Source organism: Oculina patagonica, chromosome 8 (assembly GCF_052425735.1).
Source record: "Oculina patagonica isolate OP01 chromosome 8, crgOcupat, whole genome shotgun sequence".
NCBI lineage: Eukaryota > Metazoa > Cnidaria > Anthozoa > Scleractinia > Oculinidae > Oculina > Oculina patagonica.
In genome coordinates this window covers 3357945-3375924 of record NC_135765.1, presented here as the reverse complement: position 1 = coordinate 3375924, position 17980 = coordinate 3357945, and the positions used below count along the sequence as shown (strand labels likewise).

The following is a 17980-nucleotide window of genomic DNA, read 5'->3' as shown; positions in this document are numbered from 1 at the left end:
GATCAGCAGGAACAAAGAGTTTCGTAAAACTGGACATACGAGTTGTGCATCTCTGAGTCCTAGTCAATTTTAAATCAATAAAGTAATAACTGAGAGAAGCTTGCCTCCCGGCCTCCCGTGTAGCCTTGCTTAAAGTTATTTGTTTAGTTTTGAAACAAACCTTTTTTATCTAACAGCAAGCATTTACTAATTTTAAGTTTGTTTCCTAAACACAGGACTACAGCTGGGTCAAATGACATGTCCTTATAGGGTGTCAGCGGTTGCATCGGTAACGATACCGGGGAGCAGTCGATCATACGTTGCTGTAGGGGACCAGTGGACGTTTCTGCGAATTCTACAGTGGATGTAAATGCAGATCACGTGGGTGTCCAATAAGAGGTATTCAATTTGAGCAACTTCAAATTGGGTACCTGTAATTGGACACCTGCACCATTCGCGCGTCAATCACGCGCATTCAAATAGGTTCTTTCTTCATAAACGCTCCTGTTTCTTGGCCATTTCAATTTCACCAGAAATAAAATACAGCACGCATCTTCACAAGTGACGGTTTTGTTCCCACTGTTTGTACAACCAATGGAATTTAACTTTGTCTTTTTCACAGAAAAAAAGATTTTCAAAGACTTCCTAACCTCGAATTTTGTTATTGATACGATTAATTGATAATTATATGTTGTCAAGAGATGGCGCATTTTCTGACATCTGCCTTATCCACACTTGAAGAAAAGGAAAGGCAGTAACTCTTACGGCTCCTGAATTTTCCTCCTTTCGGTTGCTTGGGGGTTAAGGAAGTTGAGAAATTTTCACAAACCATTTTTTCATCATTTTTGAATGGTTAATTATCGCGTTTTTATGGAAGAAAGGGAATTGTTCCCTTAGTGATCAAAATATAGTTTCTTCTTACATAAGCGATTCATTTCCAAGCAAGCAGGTAATATGAATTAAGAAAATCGTCAACTAGGGATATTGTATTGATGTACGACCGGATTTTTGAACTAACATTAAAAATGTGTAAAGTTCAGTAAGCACAATTGATATTTTGACCTTGCGAGCTACAAGTCTTTAGTTTTCATCTAGTTTAAATCAGTTTTCTTATTTTTGTGTTAAGGCAATTTTAATCTTTGAATTTAATCATTGCAACACGAATAATGACATTGTTTAGCTAACATGTAATGTTTTATGTCAAGAGAGAGGTGTGCAAAGTTTTCACGAGAAGTATATATATATGTATATGCTTTTTGTCTTGGTATGATGTACCATAGTATTTATATTTTATATTTAAAACGTATGATATGTTGGATCCGTAAAACCTATTATCGGACATATTTTAGTTAACAGATTATTTTGCATTTTTTTATACTTAGTGCAACCAGAAGTTCACATTGCGTAGAAGTCTAGGATTATGAACTTCTGCTGCAAGTAATGACTGGCTCGTCTGTATAAATGATTCACAACAAGCACTGTTACTGATGCTTCTGTTTAAAGGCAATGCGTTTCATCATACGGCTCAATAAAAAAAAAATTCTGGTTTCTCTACTCAGTTTATTTTATTTGACTTCGCCATCAAGACAACCCTCCTTTTACTCACGGTTAGTCGAGCACGACAGTGCGCGGAAAAAAATCCATGATCTCGCGCGATGAGAACGCGACGCGCAGCGCAGTGGCGGAGATTTTTGATACTGCAGTTTCGCGCGAGCTTACATGCTCGTCCACTTGACTTACTTTGACAAAAAGTAGAGATCACTTTTAGTCTGTGCACTACAAAGAGCAACTGGGTGAAAGTTTACTGCGTTATCAGGATCTCTAGAGTATTTTCAAATATTAGGATAGAAGATAAGATGGCTGGTGTTTAATTAATTAATTGTTAATTAATCTGGCCTGCAGTAGTAGCATAGGAAAAGATATTTTTTTGGATTGGAATTGAAACACTGACTACGATTTTCAGGTGTAGTTCAACTGCATTTCTTCAAGTTAGATTTCAAAAGATTTTACTTGTTCGAAGAGGATGTTGAGAGCAAATTAACGGGGAGACGAAACACCCTCAAGAACCTCTTAAATATAAATCTGTCTACCAAACGAAAATTAAGTAAATGTAAGAAACGGAGAACTTTTTTTAAAGGCATGGGGATTATTAAATAACAAATAAAATAATAATAGTAATTTACAGCGGCACAAACTTAACATGTGGCTGTTCGAAGGGATGGGCTAAAGATGGCGCATATGCGTATTGGTCGTAGGCAGCAGTGTCTGCCAAGGAAACGCAATGTTGTGTTGTTTTGGGACAAAATGGGCCAAAAAGCCGCGATCTTGCTTGAGATAAGCGCAAAATAGGCACTGGATGGTCTGGTCGGTCTTGGCGACCTTGCAGGCAAACTTTGCATGCGGCTCTCGAAGGAGTGGGCTAGGTGGTGCATGCCCGCATTTGGACAGAAGCATCCGTGCCGCCCGGGGAAACGCAAATGCGTTCGCTCCCAGGACTCGTCGGTTCGTGGGGTAATCGTAAAAACTTCCAAAAAACTTCTCTCTTGATGCATCAATGAACAGTTCAAGGCAAAGTAAAAATGACCGAACATCTTGCGGTTTTTTTTTTCTTTTCAAACAGACAGCCGCCTGGAAGTAGTAAGTTCGTTGTGTATTTACACTAACCCTGACCCTGTTTTACCCGTAAAAGAGCAATTAATGAAAAGGCATTCCCGTCCCCAGAGGCCGCGATCCTTCTGGTCAGGACCAAAAGGATCGCGGCCTCTGGGGACGAGAATGAGAAAAGAAACATAATTCGCTACCTAAGCCCCCCCTCCTCCCCCCGGGTACCTAAGCTACCTATTTCAACGAATTTCACCATTAAATCATTAGCCAGGAGAGGCCAGCACGAGAAACAATCTCGCCGCTTTTGCAAAGCAAATCTTTCTTGAGAATTTTATTTAACATGCTAATTTACTCGCATGAGCATGATGTCACGCAACGTTACTTTGTTCCACCTATCACATGAACAACCTCGAGGCACTTAAGGGTCTTTAATATCAAGGTATGATTTACTTAAAAATAATTATCAAAAACGACCTTAGAAGATACTTAAAGGCTTAAATGTTCGTTTTATTTTATAAATCACATACAGTTAGTTACTTCATTAGCTAACAAACGGTCGCTGAATAATTCAGTAATTTGCATTCGTCTTTATCATTCAATGTTGACCTCGGTTTGCATAGCAACTAGAAGAAAAATATATTATAAGAATCCGCATTGATCACAGAAAATACAAGTCTTTGAGCATATATTCTGTTAATTAAACGAAAATACACCAAACGCTTCAGAATATAACCCACATTCGATGCAGCTAATTGTCTTATCATTGACTGTACGTGACTGTTTACATGCTTCTATTTATTTAACTTGTTTGGTGCTAGTCGTGATGCCGAAACCTAACGCAGTTTTTAGAAAAATCTATGTATATATTCATCACATAACTCTTTCTTACAGCCCCCAGCAGCTCGTTAGAACATAAATTCTCGTCATAATAAAAAGCATAATTCAACGCATACATTTTTTAGATCAATTACAGCTAATTACATTACGTCAAGTGATGTTTCGTGACAAAAATTCTTGCATGATAAAAAAATATACTGCCCAGTTAAAGTCCTAACAACCAAGGCTTTTAGTCATCGATAGAAGTGAATTCTGTATGCAGATTACAGCAAGTCATCGAAAAATAAAAGAAAGCAATCTACGGTTTGATTATTTGTTCTTTCTCCAAGTGGGAATTAGGCCGAGTCACGAAGTAGCTTTCGAGCAGGCTCTCGTTGGAGGCAGTGTGTGAGTTACGATGAGAAACAGGAGCAACGAAAAACAAGAAACGTTTCTTGTTGCTCGCCAAAACTCGCGTCGGCTCACACACCACTGTCCCCGAAGATGCGCAAGATCAAGACAACTGCTCACAGGCTAGTCACGCAACGACTCTAGCGTCACGTCCACACCGTTACTTTTGCACACTAAACAATTTTTAGCAACTGGATAACGCTGCTACAAATAATAATCTCAGAAACAGCATAACCCTGTAAAATAAGATACCTGATGCGATAAATTGATTTGGTAACAATGTCTTGACAGTACAGCTGAAAAATTCAAATAAAATGTAAAATTTAACGTTAATTTTTGTTTTGAATTTTGGCTTCGTAATACAATTAAAAAATCTAAAATTCTAATTAAAATTCTACGTTAATTTTTGTTCACAGTCCAAATACCAGTTGCCGTCACTCTCAGTTTTAATTATTCCATTTTGTTATTCCCCAGCACTGAAAAAATGCAGTAACACTCAGGTCTTTATGATGGAACATCGAAGTTGTCAGGCTAGCGGCGAGTAGACTTGCCATATAAGGCAAGCATGGGGTCTGGTGCGTCTAAGGCAACTTCTCAAGGAAAGACAAACAAGGACAAGAAACAACTCAAGCCTGCGCGCAGCAAGCTCAGGGCAGCGGTAGCTTTAGCAAAACAAAGCTCAATTCCAGGTTTGTTCACTCGCAATTTTGTCAAATGTATATTTTCCTGGTATCCAGCTATGGTATTATTGTCGATATATGGCAATTTAGAGCATAAGTAAATTTCCGAAAAGGTTAATGAGTCCCCCGGGTATCGCTAATAACGTAATTGGGCCTCCCACTTGCTAAGGCTTCTACGTTGCTTGCCAAATTCAAGAGTGTGAAAATGCCGCTTTTAGTCATTACAGGGGCACCCAACGAGATAATTTTACTATAGGTGTCGGAAACCGTTTTTACGTTATAAGTGTCCTTTTTGTGCGTTTTAAAGCATCCTTTTCAAACGCTAAGAAAAGCGTATCTTTTCGGATACGCTAGCTGAACTTTCAGACTTAGCTTCAAGAAAATTTTAGGGAACGAAATATGATTACCCGAAATTACAAGCCACTATTGCCTTCTCGAAAATCGTAGCTGGCCTTTTTTCGTACCCAAAACGACTTTTTTTCTCTCTCCGAAAACAACAGGCCTTGCTTTGTCCATGTCACGAAAGTTTGAGTTAAACTAGCCAGAAATGTCCAGTTTTTCATCACACTTTAATCCGAAAATCGTAGGCGATTATAGGTCTTTCGAACAGGTATTCACCGAAACGGTCTGTTGGGTGCTCCTGTCATTAATTGTCGTACACCTGGCAGATTTTAGGCACTTTTTCTTGTTCAAAAAAAGTATGTCTACAATCCGAGGGTAAATAAAGTATTCACTATTCACTCACTATGTCGTATCCTGGTCGTATCAGTGTTAATTAACAACAATGCCGCTGGTCAATAACTAACACTCACTGTGTGTTCAATGAATGATCACTTGCGTCCCTTGCCTACCTGGAGTCCAGGGCCCTTTTTGGTCTTTTTTATTTAAACTCGGAAGACTTCCCCAGTTTGAAAGGTAAAGCACCTAGCTAGCCTCCAACGTCGACGCTCTTGGACTCGTAACACAGTCTTTCAATTCTTTATAATTATGTTTAAAAATTGGTTTTGATTTTTATGTCACTGAACAATAAAGTTCAGGTATTGGTCGAATTATTTAAATAACTTTGTTTTCTCAGCTGCTTTAGGGGAGAAAAAGCTAACCGTTGAAAATCTATGGGCGGAACCAAGACATGAACGCGGCAAGTGGAAAGAACTTCTTGAGAAAAACTTGCTGAACTTTGAACCTTTTCCACTTGAGAAGAAAATGGTGGATGGACTTTTGAGTGGAAAGACGCTAAATACCAAGGTGAGTCAACTTACTCTTCCCATCTGGCGGAATATTCATCAATGTTTAAGTCTCTTATCTCACAGCATTGCAGACTCTCAACACACAAAACGATAAAGGGAAAGAGTTACTTCTTTTTCCCGCCACTTACGGCGAGGGCGGCAAGTCCAGTATAAACAAATGAGAACCAAGCAAAACGATGCAGCCTGTGGCAAGCGCGGGAAAAGTGGCGTGCAGTAAGCCATGATTGGCGTTGGAGTTTGCTGCTGATTGGCCAAAAAAATAGCATCTATGCTCTGATTGGTTCGAAAATTTTAATTTGAAAGAGTTTCTTTGAACCGGTCATAGAGCTCAAAATGGCCAAACCACTCTCGCCAGTGAGACAGAGGTATAAAATGATAAGATCAAATCGTGATGTGTCGCAATAAGGTAACTCAATACTTCCAAAAAAAATGCTATCAAAAGGTGTTTTCAACGAAGCAAGATATAAACTTGTTCAGAAGTGGAATTACGGACTTTTGACTTATTACATTTTTTCTTCGTGGTTTCCAGGCTTCCGATGTTCGGATTATCCGCGTGTTCATCAGCTCCACCTTCACTGACACGGCCCAAGAGAGGAACTTGCTGATTGCAGATGGTAGCCTTTTCAATTTAATTTGCTTTTATTTTAAAAGGTCTTGATAAAGGATTAAGGAAAACGACAAATTTTTTAAGTTTGTAAGACCTGTTTCGACAGAACTTCTGTCATCTTCAGTTGAATGATTTACAAAGCACAGAAAGTTGAATAATAAGTAGACAAAAAATGCTAATTAACACAAATAGTAACAACAGAACGTGAAAATGTGTGAATTGAAAAACTAGTCAACTGTTACAACACTGGAACCCATAGCACCCACTAGTTATTAATTAACTTTCTGTGCTTTGTAAATCATTCAACTGAAGATGACAGAACTTTTATTTTAGTGGCACACGAGTCGACAGTTCAGTGGTCTAAGCGTGTTTTTGTTGTTTCTGCTATAGCTAGTTCTAAAGTTATTTTAGTTACAATGCTCACAGGTGATCTGCCCTCGTTGTGGCTATATTGTTGCGAGTGAAACGCGCATATTGTTCATATGCAAAACTTCCTTCTCAATAGTCTTGAGAACAAATTTATCAATTTTGAGATAGTACACTGTTTAAGCAGTGCCTTTAAACTTGGTGCTTCTCCTGGCTTCTTCTTTTAACCGCATTCCCGTCGTCTAGTGAATTGAGTGAGCACTTTTGCCCCCTCTCTACCCCCATATAGGATGAGGATGACGTCACAACTTTTGGCGTTCTCGTCCCATTTCCGATTATAAAATAAGATTCGGAAAATCTTTAATTAAGTTTTTAATGAGACTTTCCTTCTTTATCAGTTTACCCGTACCTAAAGCTGTTTGGAAGAAAATATGGATTTGAGTTTGCTCCATCGGAGATGCGCTGGGGAATAAGGGAGGAGTAAGTATACTCCACATTTATTTTTTTAAAAGTTTTCCTAATACATTAACCAAAAATAGGTAATTAATTGTGATGAAACTTAGCGTAAAACCTTGCTTCGTCCAAGGGCAGTTGACCTCAAAAGAGGCCAAAAACGAATGATACTTCGGATAGGCCTGGGTTCCGTTTTGGGAAGGGACGCAAGAGCATTCTAGTCTCACCAGGCTTCTCAGTGAAATAGAGGCCCCGCGCCCCAACCTAGCGTTCTGTTTCTCCCTCGATCTTTGCACATTTCATTCAATGTGATGCAAGAAAATTCCTTATGGAAATTAATTTTTTAAAACTGTAACTTTTCCTTGCTTGCAGATCTTCGTCTGATCACATGACGTCCATAATTTGTATGGCCGAAATAGCCAGGTAAGCAATGTCATTTCAATAAAAATGGATAATGATTAGAAAGGATACATTACGAGTAGGTCATGAACCCAATAAGTGTTTCTTAGAAAATTATGGCTAAACGCGAATGGTAGCAACCTTTGGCATCGGCTCGATGCTAAACGCAAGTAAGTTAGGTTTGCGTTCAAGCCTTGTGGCCCATCAGGCCAGAGCTTATCCCGGTTTCCGTAACATCAAGCGACTAGAATATTTCTACTCCTCTCTGGATAGAATTCTCTATTTTCCAATTGCCCATAATACACTTTGTTTGCCCCCCAAATTTTGCATAAACTATTGTTTTCAAATTCTCTTGGGAGGACTGCATATTTCCAAAACAATAGTTTATGCAAAATTTGGGGGGCAAACAAAGTGCATTATGGGCAATTGGAAAATAGAGAATGCTATTCCATCGCAGGTTACCACCCAGCATTATTTTGCCGGTACCCATTTATACACCCGGGTTGGAGAGCGGCACTATGAGAGTTAAGTATCTTATGCCTGGCCTGAGCTCGAAACCGGACCGCTCGATCCGAAGTCCAGCGCGCTAACCATTAGGTCACCGCGCCTCCCCAAATGCTAAACGTAGCCAGCATTTAATCGTTACATTTACGCAAAAAAAAAGGAATTTGCATGTCTACGCCTGTTTTGTTGAAAATTTTTACTTTTTATAAAACAAAACCCAAGTAATCAGTTTGACTTTTGTTTCTCTTTTTCAGATGTCAAAAAGAGTCGCAAGGAATCAACTACATCGTGTTCTTATGCGATAAATATGGTGAGAGCACTCAATCGAGTCATAAAATGTATTTTTTGACGATTGCTCCAGCCACTGCGGTGGGAACAAAATTTAAAAAAAAATAATTTAAAAGGTAAATACCGCTCTTCCCCAACGCACGTTCCATGTCGTTTTCAACATTGACCAGTTACTAAAACGGTTGTATACTGGTCAAAAATGCTTACGATAGGAATTACAAAAACACTCTTTATTTTAATTTGCAGGATTTCGACCCTTCCCAGCGCGCATCGAGGCGAGTGAATTTGAACAACTTATGGATCAAGCTAAAAAGGACAATGACCCGGATGTGAACCTGCTCAGCGATTGGTAACGAATACTTTTCTTACGTGTAGGATTCTTTTTGTATTGAGACCTCGATAACAATCCACTTATTTGATTAAATCTAATTTATGAATTATTACTAGACTTAATAATCTATTTCCTAATCGGTATTTAATTTTCAGGTTTGATTTGAACACAAATCTTGTCCCTCCCTTATATATGTTGAAGCCTAGCACTCAGGCCCCGCAGGGCAAATGGTGGGACATCTTTGAGAAGTTACAAATGACTCTGAGGAAAGCATCGCGCTGCTTAAAAGACAAAGAAAGGTGAAAAAAATTAACAAAATAAACTACCCTAGGGATTCCTTGAGTCAGCCTGGAAAAGATAGAAATGTGTTGCATAAGCACATGATAAGCCACATAATTTAGGAGTTCAACTTCTTAACTTGCAGAGTCCGGGTTTCAATCCCCAGTTCGCCACTCTTTTGTTTTGTTGGCTGCCATTTTTCGCGCCAAATTACAAATTCACTAAACCCGCAGAATGGTTGCTTAGTAACATAATGTACCCCAATGGGTACCGACTCGCTTACGTGGCAACTTCCCGTGTGTTCGCGACAGCGCTTGTTCTATTTCCGATTGGACAATGATATTTGCTTATGCTTCGGTTCGGTCAATTTTACGAAGTTTAGTCGATTGGAGCCGATTGGCACTTGTACGATCTCCCGGCCGGCTCTATGTGTATTTTGTTATTAGCTTCGGGGATGACATTATTTTATCAATGAATGTTTTTTTCTTCAGAGCCAAGTGGTACATAGTTTCTGTTACTGAAGAGGAAGTCCATCGAGGATTGCTGTACATGGACAACCGCGATCAAAAGACATTCTTTTACAGGAGGAAAATCGTTGATTTAGAAAACAAATATCAAGACAAGATTGCTGGAAAATTCATTGACAAAAGGGTAAGAAAAACTTGCAGTGTTTCCAAGCTTTCCAAAAAATCAGGCACTTATTAGCTGACTAATCAAATTTGCATTCTTTTTACAACACTTTCTGGTCTTTCTGTGGTTGCTTTCAGCCCCAAGCTGATCAAGATGTCAGTTCTTTTCAGACTATCATACATTTCAGTCTTTTATGATGTTAGTTCGAGAATTCGGTCGTACATCAAGACATTTTAAATACCCATCTAGTTGTTTCATTTAAATCATAAAGACTCACATAAATGACTTGCTACCCTTCGAGTAAACAGTAGAATAAACAACAGGAACAATACCTCTAGCCCCCAAAACAGTAGCAACCTCTTACACTAGAGAATACGCTAGTAGAATAATAAGCTTACGAAAGCTACCACACTGCCGTTCGTCATCTGGCAATCCATGTCTGCTTGACAAGGCATTTCGTTCCTAAACAAGAAAAGATCGCAGGCATTGGCAATCTTCGGAAGTCTGTCGGATGGGATCGAGTTGTTTTTGTAATTTTAACTTGTGCGTAACTGAAGCCGTCTTTTGTGTACTGTTTTCAGTATAGTGATGGTAGTATTGATATCGAAGCCCAGAATTTCCTCAATAAACTAAAGAACGAGACAGTTCCCGGTGTTCTGCATCCTTCAAATATAAAAGATTTTACGGTCACCTGGGGACCGGGTATAACATTGGAACAACACGCGGACTACCTTAGGTAAGTTTTCTAGAGGCATCCTCTTCTGTAATTTTCGCTGCGTCTTTATATGACCGTACTCTTCATTTTTAAGCAAAGGTCTTGGGCTGGACAAAGTCTCTCTTCAGTGGATCAGCTAATAGACCTAATGTTAGTTTCTCATTTGTAGTCTTCGTGCCGCGTCTCGAGAGAAACTTGCCTAGCTCCTGTACGGGTTTTTTCCAGGCCTTCACGGTATTACTGACGTCACTACTCGTTTCGGTGACGTATCCGGTATCACTTTTTCACTCGGACCACGTGACCCAAAACGAGTTGACCGCGACGAAAATAGAGGCCTAGGAACTAGGCACGAGAGAAACCACGAGACTTTTGCGACCTAGGTTGGCATTGCACTAAATGTAACGGGAGCAATTAATGGTATCGACTGGAAATCGCTTTCCGATTATGATTTTCAAAACTTCGCCAGTTTTTTTTTTATATTCTTACCAATAGCCATGCTAGATGGTCTGTTCGGTTTCATTTTCGCCTTGTTTTTTTTCAAACGATGCTTTATTCTTTTAACACCACAGAGAGTTTGGAGATCATTTCTGTAGTCTAATGGTTAACACCATGACTGAAGCCATCAAGGGAAGTCACGTGGCTGATGACGTCTTGTTTGAGGAGGTCAAAAGCCATGCTATGCTGTCTTTTGCCGGGAAAAAGCTGAACAAGTTATTGGAAAGAAAGAAATTCTGGAACAGGTATAAAATGATTGTTTTTTTGTCGCAAACATTATTAGAAATAACAGCCCTCTAAGAGGTCATGTGGTTACCGATATTTTAACACACTTAGTCGAACTGAGGAAATAGTGAATAGCTAAAATGGTTCTGGAATGTTTCATAGTGTAGTAATGATGAAAGTAATTACCCCCACTCCCGCCTTCATCAATTATTTTACAAGAAATCAGACAAAAATATGTTAAAGATTTTCTGAGAGATTTTTGGTGAACGTAGTTGTCGTAGGCTCTCTTGCAAAACAAATAACAAATATTGATGTTGGCGGGTCTAAATGTGTTTTTGGTTTACCTCTGGTCCTAATAAGGGGGGAAACATATTAAAGGCAACGGGTTGACCCTTTTCTGCGAAATATAACGATTTCCTTATACTCAGAGATAAATTCAGATATTGATTCCAAGCAATATAAATATAAATAACATTTCACTACATTTCAGACCATGTGCGTTCGTACTGTACGTAGTACACAACTCTTACCTCGATTTCGATCGATTCATCGGTTGTATTTCGCAGTTGACGATCAAGATCAATAGACATTCTATTATTACTTCCTTCTTGTCGTGTAGGTCACATTCAAATTTGCGGGGGGATTGGGTAATAACCTTGTCACGCATTCTACCAAAATTTGTAGCGATCGGACAAAAGAATAAATTTTTGGTAACTTTTTTAGCCATCGTTCCTGAAGAAACGATATTGTATAAAGGGCAGTACGGGAAAGAGTTTTATGCATGGGCAGAAGTTATTAGGTAAATCCTTGTGCCGTTTCAGGTACGATTTCGTTCTTTCCTTCGTGCTTCGGAAAATATTACTTCGAAGCAATATCCTCGTGCCAAGCATCATGTTCCAACTACGTTCGGCCACATGGACGTGACAATCAACATATTCCAACTACGTTCGCCCATATGCACGTGCCAAGCATCATGTTCCAACTACGTTCGGCCATATGCACGTGGCAATCATCATTTTCCAACTACGTTCGCTTATATGCACGTGCCAAGCATCATGTTCCAACTACGTTCGGCCAGCGGTTCATCAAAGCAGTCGATTGTCGATCGTGGACAGTTCGAAAGCGCCATAATGATTTTGAAAGTGGCTTTTTTTATTCGGAATCCTCATATTTAACTTAATCCTAACAATTCATCACCGTAACTCATATATCCTTCTAAAGAATAGTATTGTAATCGTAAAAAGCTACCTAGAGAACTTGAGGAATCATCGTGCCCTTTCGGTACGCTCTCGTTCTTACTTCGTGCTTCGGAAAGTCTTACTTACTTACACAGGTAGTAACATTATGGTTACCTTGGTAACCACAAAAATTTACTCTAAAACAAACTTTTAAAGACCAGCAGTATTTTGTGGTTTACTCAGGGGGGGGGGGGAAGGTGACTCTATTGTTTCCAGTTGTTTATTCGTGACCGACTCATCACTGCCAGTATGACGTCACATGGCAACGCGCGAGCGATTCCCTCGGTTTGGTCAGATGAGCAGGATTAAATCGCGAGTACGCCACAGCAGAGGTCCAGAAAGGCTTATCATTAGTGCTTATATCGCTATTGTTCGCTAATTCTTTCCCAGAAGTTAGGTTTGATGCCTTAACTTTCTGTGTGTATGATCTGTTTCTGTTTTTTAGCGCCCGTTATCCTGTAATTTGGTTATTATTTTTAACTCTTGAACGGGACAATAGGCGGGACCGCCATTTTGCTTTCGGGTCAAGCGAAGTCCATCAAAAACATCCACCTTTTCACCCAAACATTTTTCTCAAATCCGCTTCATAATAGGAGGTTTTACTCCTTGAATATTAACGTTTAATCTCCGGGGCCTTCCGTGTCGCTTGAGTTAGCCAAACTTCATGTCTTTCCGTTCGAGTGCAAAGGTATAATTTTTATCCAGAACATGTCAACAACGCCGATCGCTGCTTCGCGATCTCATGTAGAATTCTTTTTCCATATATTTTTATTCGCATTCATTGGCTTATTATAATGTACTACTGTTGGTATCTGTGCAGTGCTGTTGTATTTTGTGGCTTTCCTTGCCGTTACGACTCTTAAATTTCATTAATGGCATACCTCCTGAAAAAAAATAAAGAAAAAGAAAAGCTTACAACACGGGGTATTTCGAGTCGGGCACCCATCCAAGTGTTAACCCCGCTCGGCAAGCCTTAACTTTGGCCAGCTTGAATTGAGCAAGCGCTTTCATTGTGGTTTGAACGAGGAAAAACGTGTTGTGCGAAATAGACATGAGTTCAAATTCGTTGCCGCGAGACAAATAGTAAAAAATTACCGATTAATAAAGACTTGAGTAAAGTTATTCTGTGTTGTTTTTCTATGATACCCAATGAAAGCGCAGGCTCCATCCGACCTGGCTGAAGTTAAGTCCTGTCGGGCGAGGTTAATACATGGATGGGTGACCAACTGGAATTACCGTGTAGCGCCTTTTTGCTCTTGATTGCTCCGATTTTCACCTTTAAGGGGAAAGACATGAAGATCCACAAATGCTGAAAGTCTGATACTGCACGTACATCAAGAACCGTGTATCCTGTGCCAAACCTCCTATTTCTGTTACAATAAAAATTAAATTCGCTGTGCAAGGACCCTCGAAAGCTCGACCTGTTTACAGATTTCATCGATCATTCTACACTTTGCGAAGGTGTTTCTGTTGATTTAAAAAAATGAATATAACGTCTGATCTACCAAAAAATAGCAGAAGAGAGACGGTTGCATTCGCTAACATCACTGCATTAATGACTTGAGTAAATGAAGGAAGGTAACGGAGTAAAATGCCACATTCTTGACTCGTTTCTCGATTGACGCTTGCCCGCCATCTTTAATATCACTCATGCGAAGCGTGACGTCATACTGGCAGTGATGATTGAACCAACATTTTCCTTAGAGACACCCCCCCCCCCCCTGGGTTTACTTCATTCTGATTACAGATTATTTTTTACTAATCTATAAGCTAAGATCAGGAGACCTCAACTTATATTACCAAGCCTCTTTGTGAATCCATTACTGTAGCCGGGTAGGCTTGCATGGAAAACAAGAACCAGTCACACTGGAGGACAAAAAATATGGGCCCTTAATCCCAAGGGTGCTTTTGGTGCTCTTAGATTTAGCTCTTTTAGCGCTTATACGATTGCACTATCAATTCTTAATCAAATTTTGTGATCAGGTCAGTTTTACTGCGCAGCTTGGATTTGCTGAAGCACTTGCCAATAGCCGGATTAATCCATTGTGGTTTCCCAGCAAACCGAGCCCAGCATTAATTACAGCAATTCACCCAATCTCAATTCATGATCGGCGAAAGGCAAAAACAATCTCATAAACATCCGTTGTTTGAATAAATTCGTCTCCGGAGTATAATACAATGAGCATTTCAACTTGAACAATACTACAACTTAGCTTTGATTTGGTCCTAGTTAGTGCTAGTCCCAGTAATTGCATAACGAGATTTACAATGAAGAAAGTTTGAAGGCTGGTACAAAAGTAAACCCAAGATAACATTTAAATCTGCAGATGAGTTCATATTTGACGAGCGACTCGTCCCATCCGCTAGCAGTTCACGGTCCCTCCGGCTCAGGAAAAACAAGCATCATGGCGAAAGGCATCGCTAACGCTGTGTCATCGGTAATGTATTAATCCTCGCCATTATCTACCATCCTCAATTCTAATCCTAATAGATTCCTCGCTGTCATTTGTAGACTATTGCTCTGCAAGAGTTTCTGTAAACTACAACACTTTTTAAATATAAGCGGTTTTACGCGTGAGTTAGAAGTTCTCTCTCGCCAAGGTTTTATCAACATTTTCCCCTTTCAATGTAGCTTTCATATCAAAACTCCTTCAATGTTTCTGACAACAACATTAAATGGGTGGGGCGCGGAGGGTTAAAATGATATAATTAAAAACCCCATGTATTTGTGATTTAACGTCTTCTCAAATGTCTCAACCATTTGGTATCGTGTTGGAGGTATGTTCTTCAACTTCTTAAAATCGTAACAAACTCGATGGATCAGAATGGATTTCGGGTCGGGGCAGCATTGCACCAATGCTTGGTAGGGATCATGAAGTTTAGTTCTTTAATTTCAAACGCAATACCTCGAGCACACAGCATCCCCGGAACTGCCCCCCCCCCCTCCCTTTTCCAGTTCTTTCGTTTCAATTCTTTTAAATCCCGTGCACACGTTTAGATCTTTTCCCTGTCAATTGTAGTCTACAGGTGCCGTGATACTCTATCGTTTCCTTGGTACCAGCATGGACTCGACAGCCGCTCGGCCTCTTCTCAGATCTCTGTGCATCCAAATAAGACGAATATACAATGAAGATCCCAGCGAAGTCGCTAACGACTTCAAGACTCTTTGCAAACAGTTTCTAGATGCTCTGAAGCTCGCTTCCAAAAGCCAGCCGCTGATTCTGTTCCTAGACTCGTTGGATCAGTTGACTGATGAAGACAATGGTCGTAATTTAGAATGGCTTCCATTTGAGTTGCCTTCCAATGTCAAGATTGTCGTGTCCACTTTGCCTGAAGAAGGAGGATGCTTAAATAAGCTGCGGCTGTCTTTATCCGACAAAGCATTTGTTGAGGTCAGTACGTCGTCTCGTTAGTGCAGTTATTTAGGTGGGCTAGTTGCAGGGCCGGATATCTGAGTTACATTCCCGGCTGGATCAACATTCAGGTTCTTGTGGCTTTTGCTATGACGTCAGCAAATGCATATGGTTGAACGTTCACGTGCACGTGCCTTAATTAACCATTTACACGTACTGATGACATAACGTACTCTCTAGCAGTGGTTGACTGTTCACAGCCCTCTATTTTCTCGTCAGTATCAGTTTTTCTTCGATCGTTAAGCGCTGGGAAAGCGCTGTTTCTCCTCGTTCTTTTACGTTGGAAAATAAAGATGTCGTCAAATTGTTGATGTAAAGACTCTTTAATTTAGGGTACTAGACTCACCTATAAGAATGTTAGGAGAAACTGGGACCTAAACATTGACGAGCACCCTGTCAGGAGAGGATTAAGGGGCAGAACCTGTCAGCACAAAACCCCTGGCTGTTATAATCTGAATGCCCTAACACTGTTGTAGTAATGATTTTACTAGCAATGGACTTGAGGATCATCCTCTTCCCTGGGATTCTGCTTTTTTTTCTAGGTTACTAAGATGACGGCTCAAGATGGCAAACATCTCCTTGAATCTTGGTTAAAACTCAGCAACAGAAGTTTAACAGCCTCACAGATGTTAGAAGTCTTGGATGGGTTTAACGAATGCCCTTATCCATTATTTCTAAAGGTTTGATCGAAAATCGATTAAAACTATGATGACTTGTTCTTTGTTGAGTCAGTGAGGGAGCAACATTGTTAACAGAGCCTATATTTCCCTTGTGTCGCTGGTTAAGGGTTACGTACGCTTTGGGACGAGATTGGTCGGCGAGTATCTCCAAGAATGGAGTGGGCCCGCGGTTTTTGGTGGAGTCCTTGTTAAGTAACATGAATAAGCAATTGTAAAAAGACAATCGGAAAATTGTATCGGGCACCAATCGGGGACATCAACAAGGATATTTTCAAGGAATTCGTGTTCCCACGGCGATTTTTTATTCTAACTTTGGATCGTTGTCAGTATTGGACAACATAATGCGAACAGAAATGTTTATTTTGATCCACACCTGTGTTGTAGTTGCTACTATACGAAGTGGTTGCAATTTTACCCTATTGGAAGTTCGCCCTTCCGTTACTTTTACCTGCGTTCTTGTAGAAATGAAATGTTACAGTTTTGGCTGATGATGATGAAAATGTATTTCACGATACCAGGTAGTCCAATGCGTAGCTTACTTAATCCTTTTCTTTCCCTCTGTCTCTCTTTCAAAGAGACCTGGTGATCAGGCGTCTTTTTTGAAAGGGAGGAGGAATGACATGTAGGAATGAGATGCAGGGATAGAGGGCGTGACCGCAGGTTAAGGCGGGGGATTTACCTGAAGGCCGTTTTTTCACCGCTTTACACAGTTACATGGGGTTAACGGAAATATCTCGTTCGCGTTTCAAGGAAACTAAAAACCCTCAACTCATTACACATATCTATGTTTTGCAGTGTTTTGTAACTTTTTGGGTGATTTTTGAGGATGCTTGGGAGGAGATAGTTTTTCTGAAAGGATTAGTACAATTTTGAGAAATAAGAAATATTGAACATTTAATGTGATTTTAAAATTAGAATTTGAAGTTAAAAAATAGGTAGACGAACACCAGACAGTTCCCTGACAACCTGGAGTGCTCTTGCGTGGGGGTCAACTGTCTGGTGGTGTTTCCATTTTTTTCTTTTTTCAATCCCTTCTTTAAACCTCTAAAAACTTCATTCAAATTCAGGTAAACCCCCCACTCTAACTCAGAGGAGACATTTTTATATTCCTCAGATTGCTTTTGAGACATCTTGTACATGGACATCCTTTACCCCAGATGATGAAGTCACTTTGTCCAGGACTGTCAGGAGCCTCATTGACGATATGTTTGACAGGCTTGTCCGTATCCATGGCAACATGTTAGTCAATCACGCCCTGGGATACCTCACCGTTGCCAAATTTGGATTGACAGGTACTGTCCTAACTACTGATTTTCTTTTTGTTGTTGTTTTTTTCAGATTTTATCGGTAAAAAGTCCATAATTCCCACTCTTCAGTTTTGGTGTACTTGTATATCGTCTGTCTCTTGGTTTGTGTCGCTGTCATTGTCATTTTTATCTACTGTCTGTCTCTTTGTTTAACCTTATTATAGTAAATTAACGCTCCATGAAATTAATGCGAATTCTCAAAAGTCGTGTCAATTTAAGTCGCGTTATTTTTGTGAGCGTTAACTTCCACGTCATTATTTAGGTGCAGCGATAATTTCCAAGACCTTAATTTTATTCCAAATACTGGATACTG

The 17980-nt window shown here is 39.9% G+C and overlaps 3 protein-coding genes across 4 annotated transcripts in view; all 3 read left to right on the top strand.

The window, feature by feature from the left end:
- Window positions 1-1525, top strand: part of LOC144663367 (uncharacterized) — a 62952-nt gene extending 61427 nt beyond the window's left edge. The window contains exon 38 of the mRNA XM_078524282.1: window positions 216-1525. Within this exon, the coding sequence (XP_078380408.1) occupies window positions 216-349 (134 nt within the window). The 3' untranslated portion in view covers window positions 350-1525. The remainder of the gene's footprint in view (window positions 1-215) is intronic.
- Window positions 1526-2981: 1456 nt separating this feature from the next.
- On the top strand, window positions 2982-14705 carry LOC144663427 (NACHT domain- and WD repeat-containing protein 1-like). 2 transcript variants are annotated; one of them, XM_078524370.1, is made up of 13 exons: window positions 2982-3022; window positions 4285-4499; window positions 5566-5735; window positions 6267-6351; window positions 7109-7190; window positions 7536-7586; window positions 8321-8376; window positions 8601-8703; window positions 8841-8984; window positions 9456-9615; window positions 10176-10330; window positions 10879-11049; window positions 14595-14705. In XM_078524370.1, exons 2-13 carry the CDS (start codon window positions 4376-4378, stop codon window positions 14596-14598), a joined length of 1305 nt encoding a protein of 434 aa, XP_078380496.1. In that variant the 5' UTR covers window positions 2982-3022; window positions 4285-4375; the 3' UTR covers window positions 14599-14705. The 2 variants fall into 2 exon arrangements, with proteins under 2 accessions (XP_078380496.1, XP_078380497.1); XM_078524371.1 differs by lacking the exon at window positions 2982-3022 and having other exon boundaries at window positions 4280-4499.
- Window positions 14673-17980, top strand: part of LOC144664106 (uncharacterized) — a 24972-nt gene continuing 21664 nt past the window's right edge. Inside the window, exons 1-4 of the mRNA XM_078525234.1 lie at window positions 14673-14705; window positions 15288-15659; window positions 16223-16360; window positions 17475-17652. Coding sequence (XP_078381360.1) covers window positions 14673-14705; window positions 15288-15659; window positions 16223-16360; window positions 17475-17652 — 721 coding nt within the window. The remainder of the gene's footprint in view (window positions 14706-15287; window positions 15660-16222; window positions 16361-17474; window positions 17653-17980) is intronic.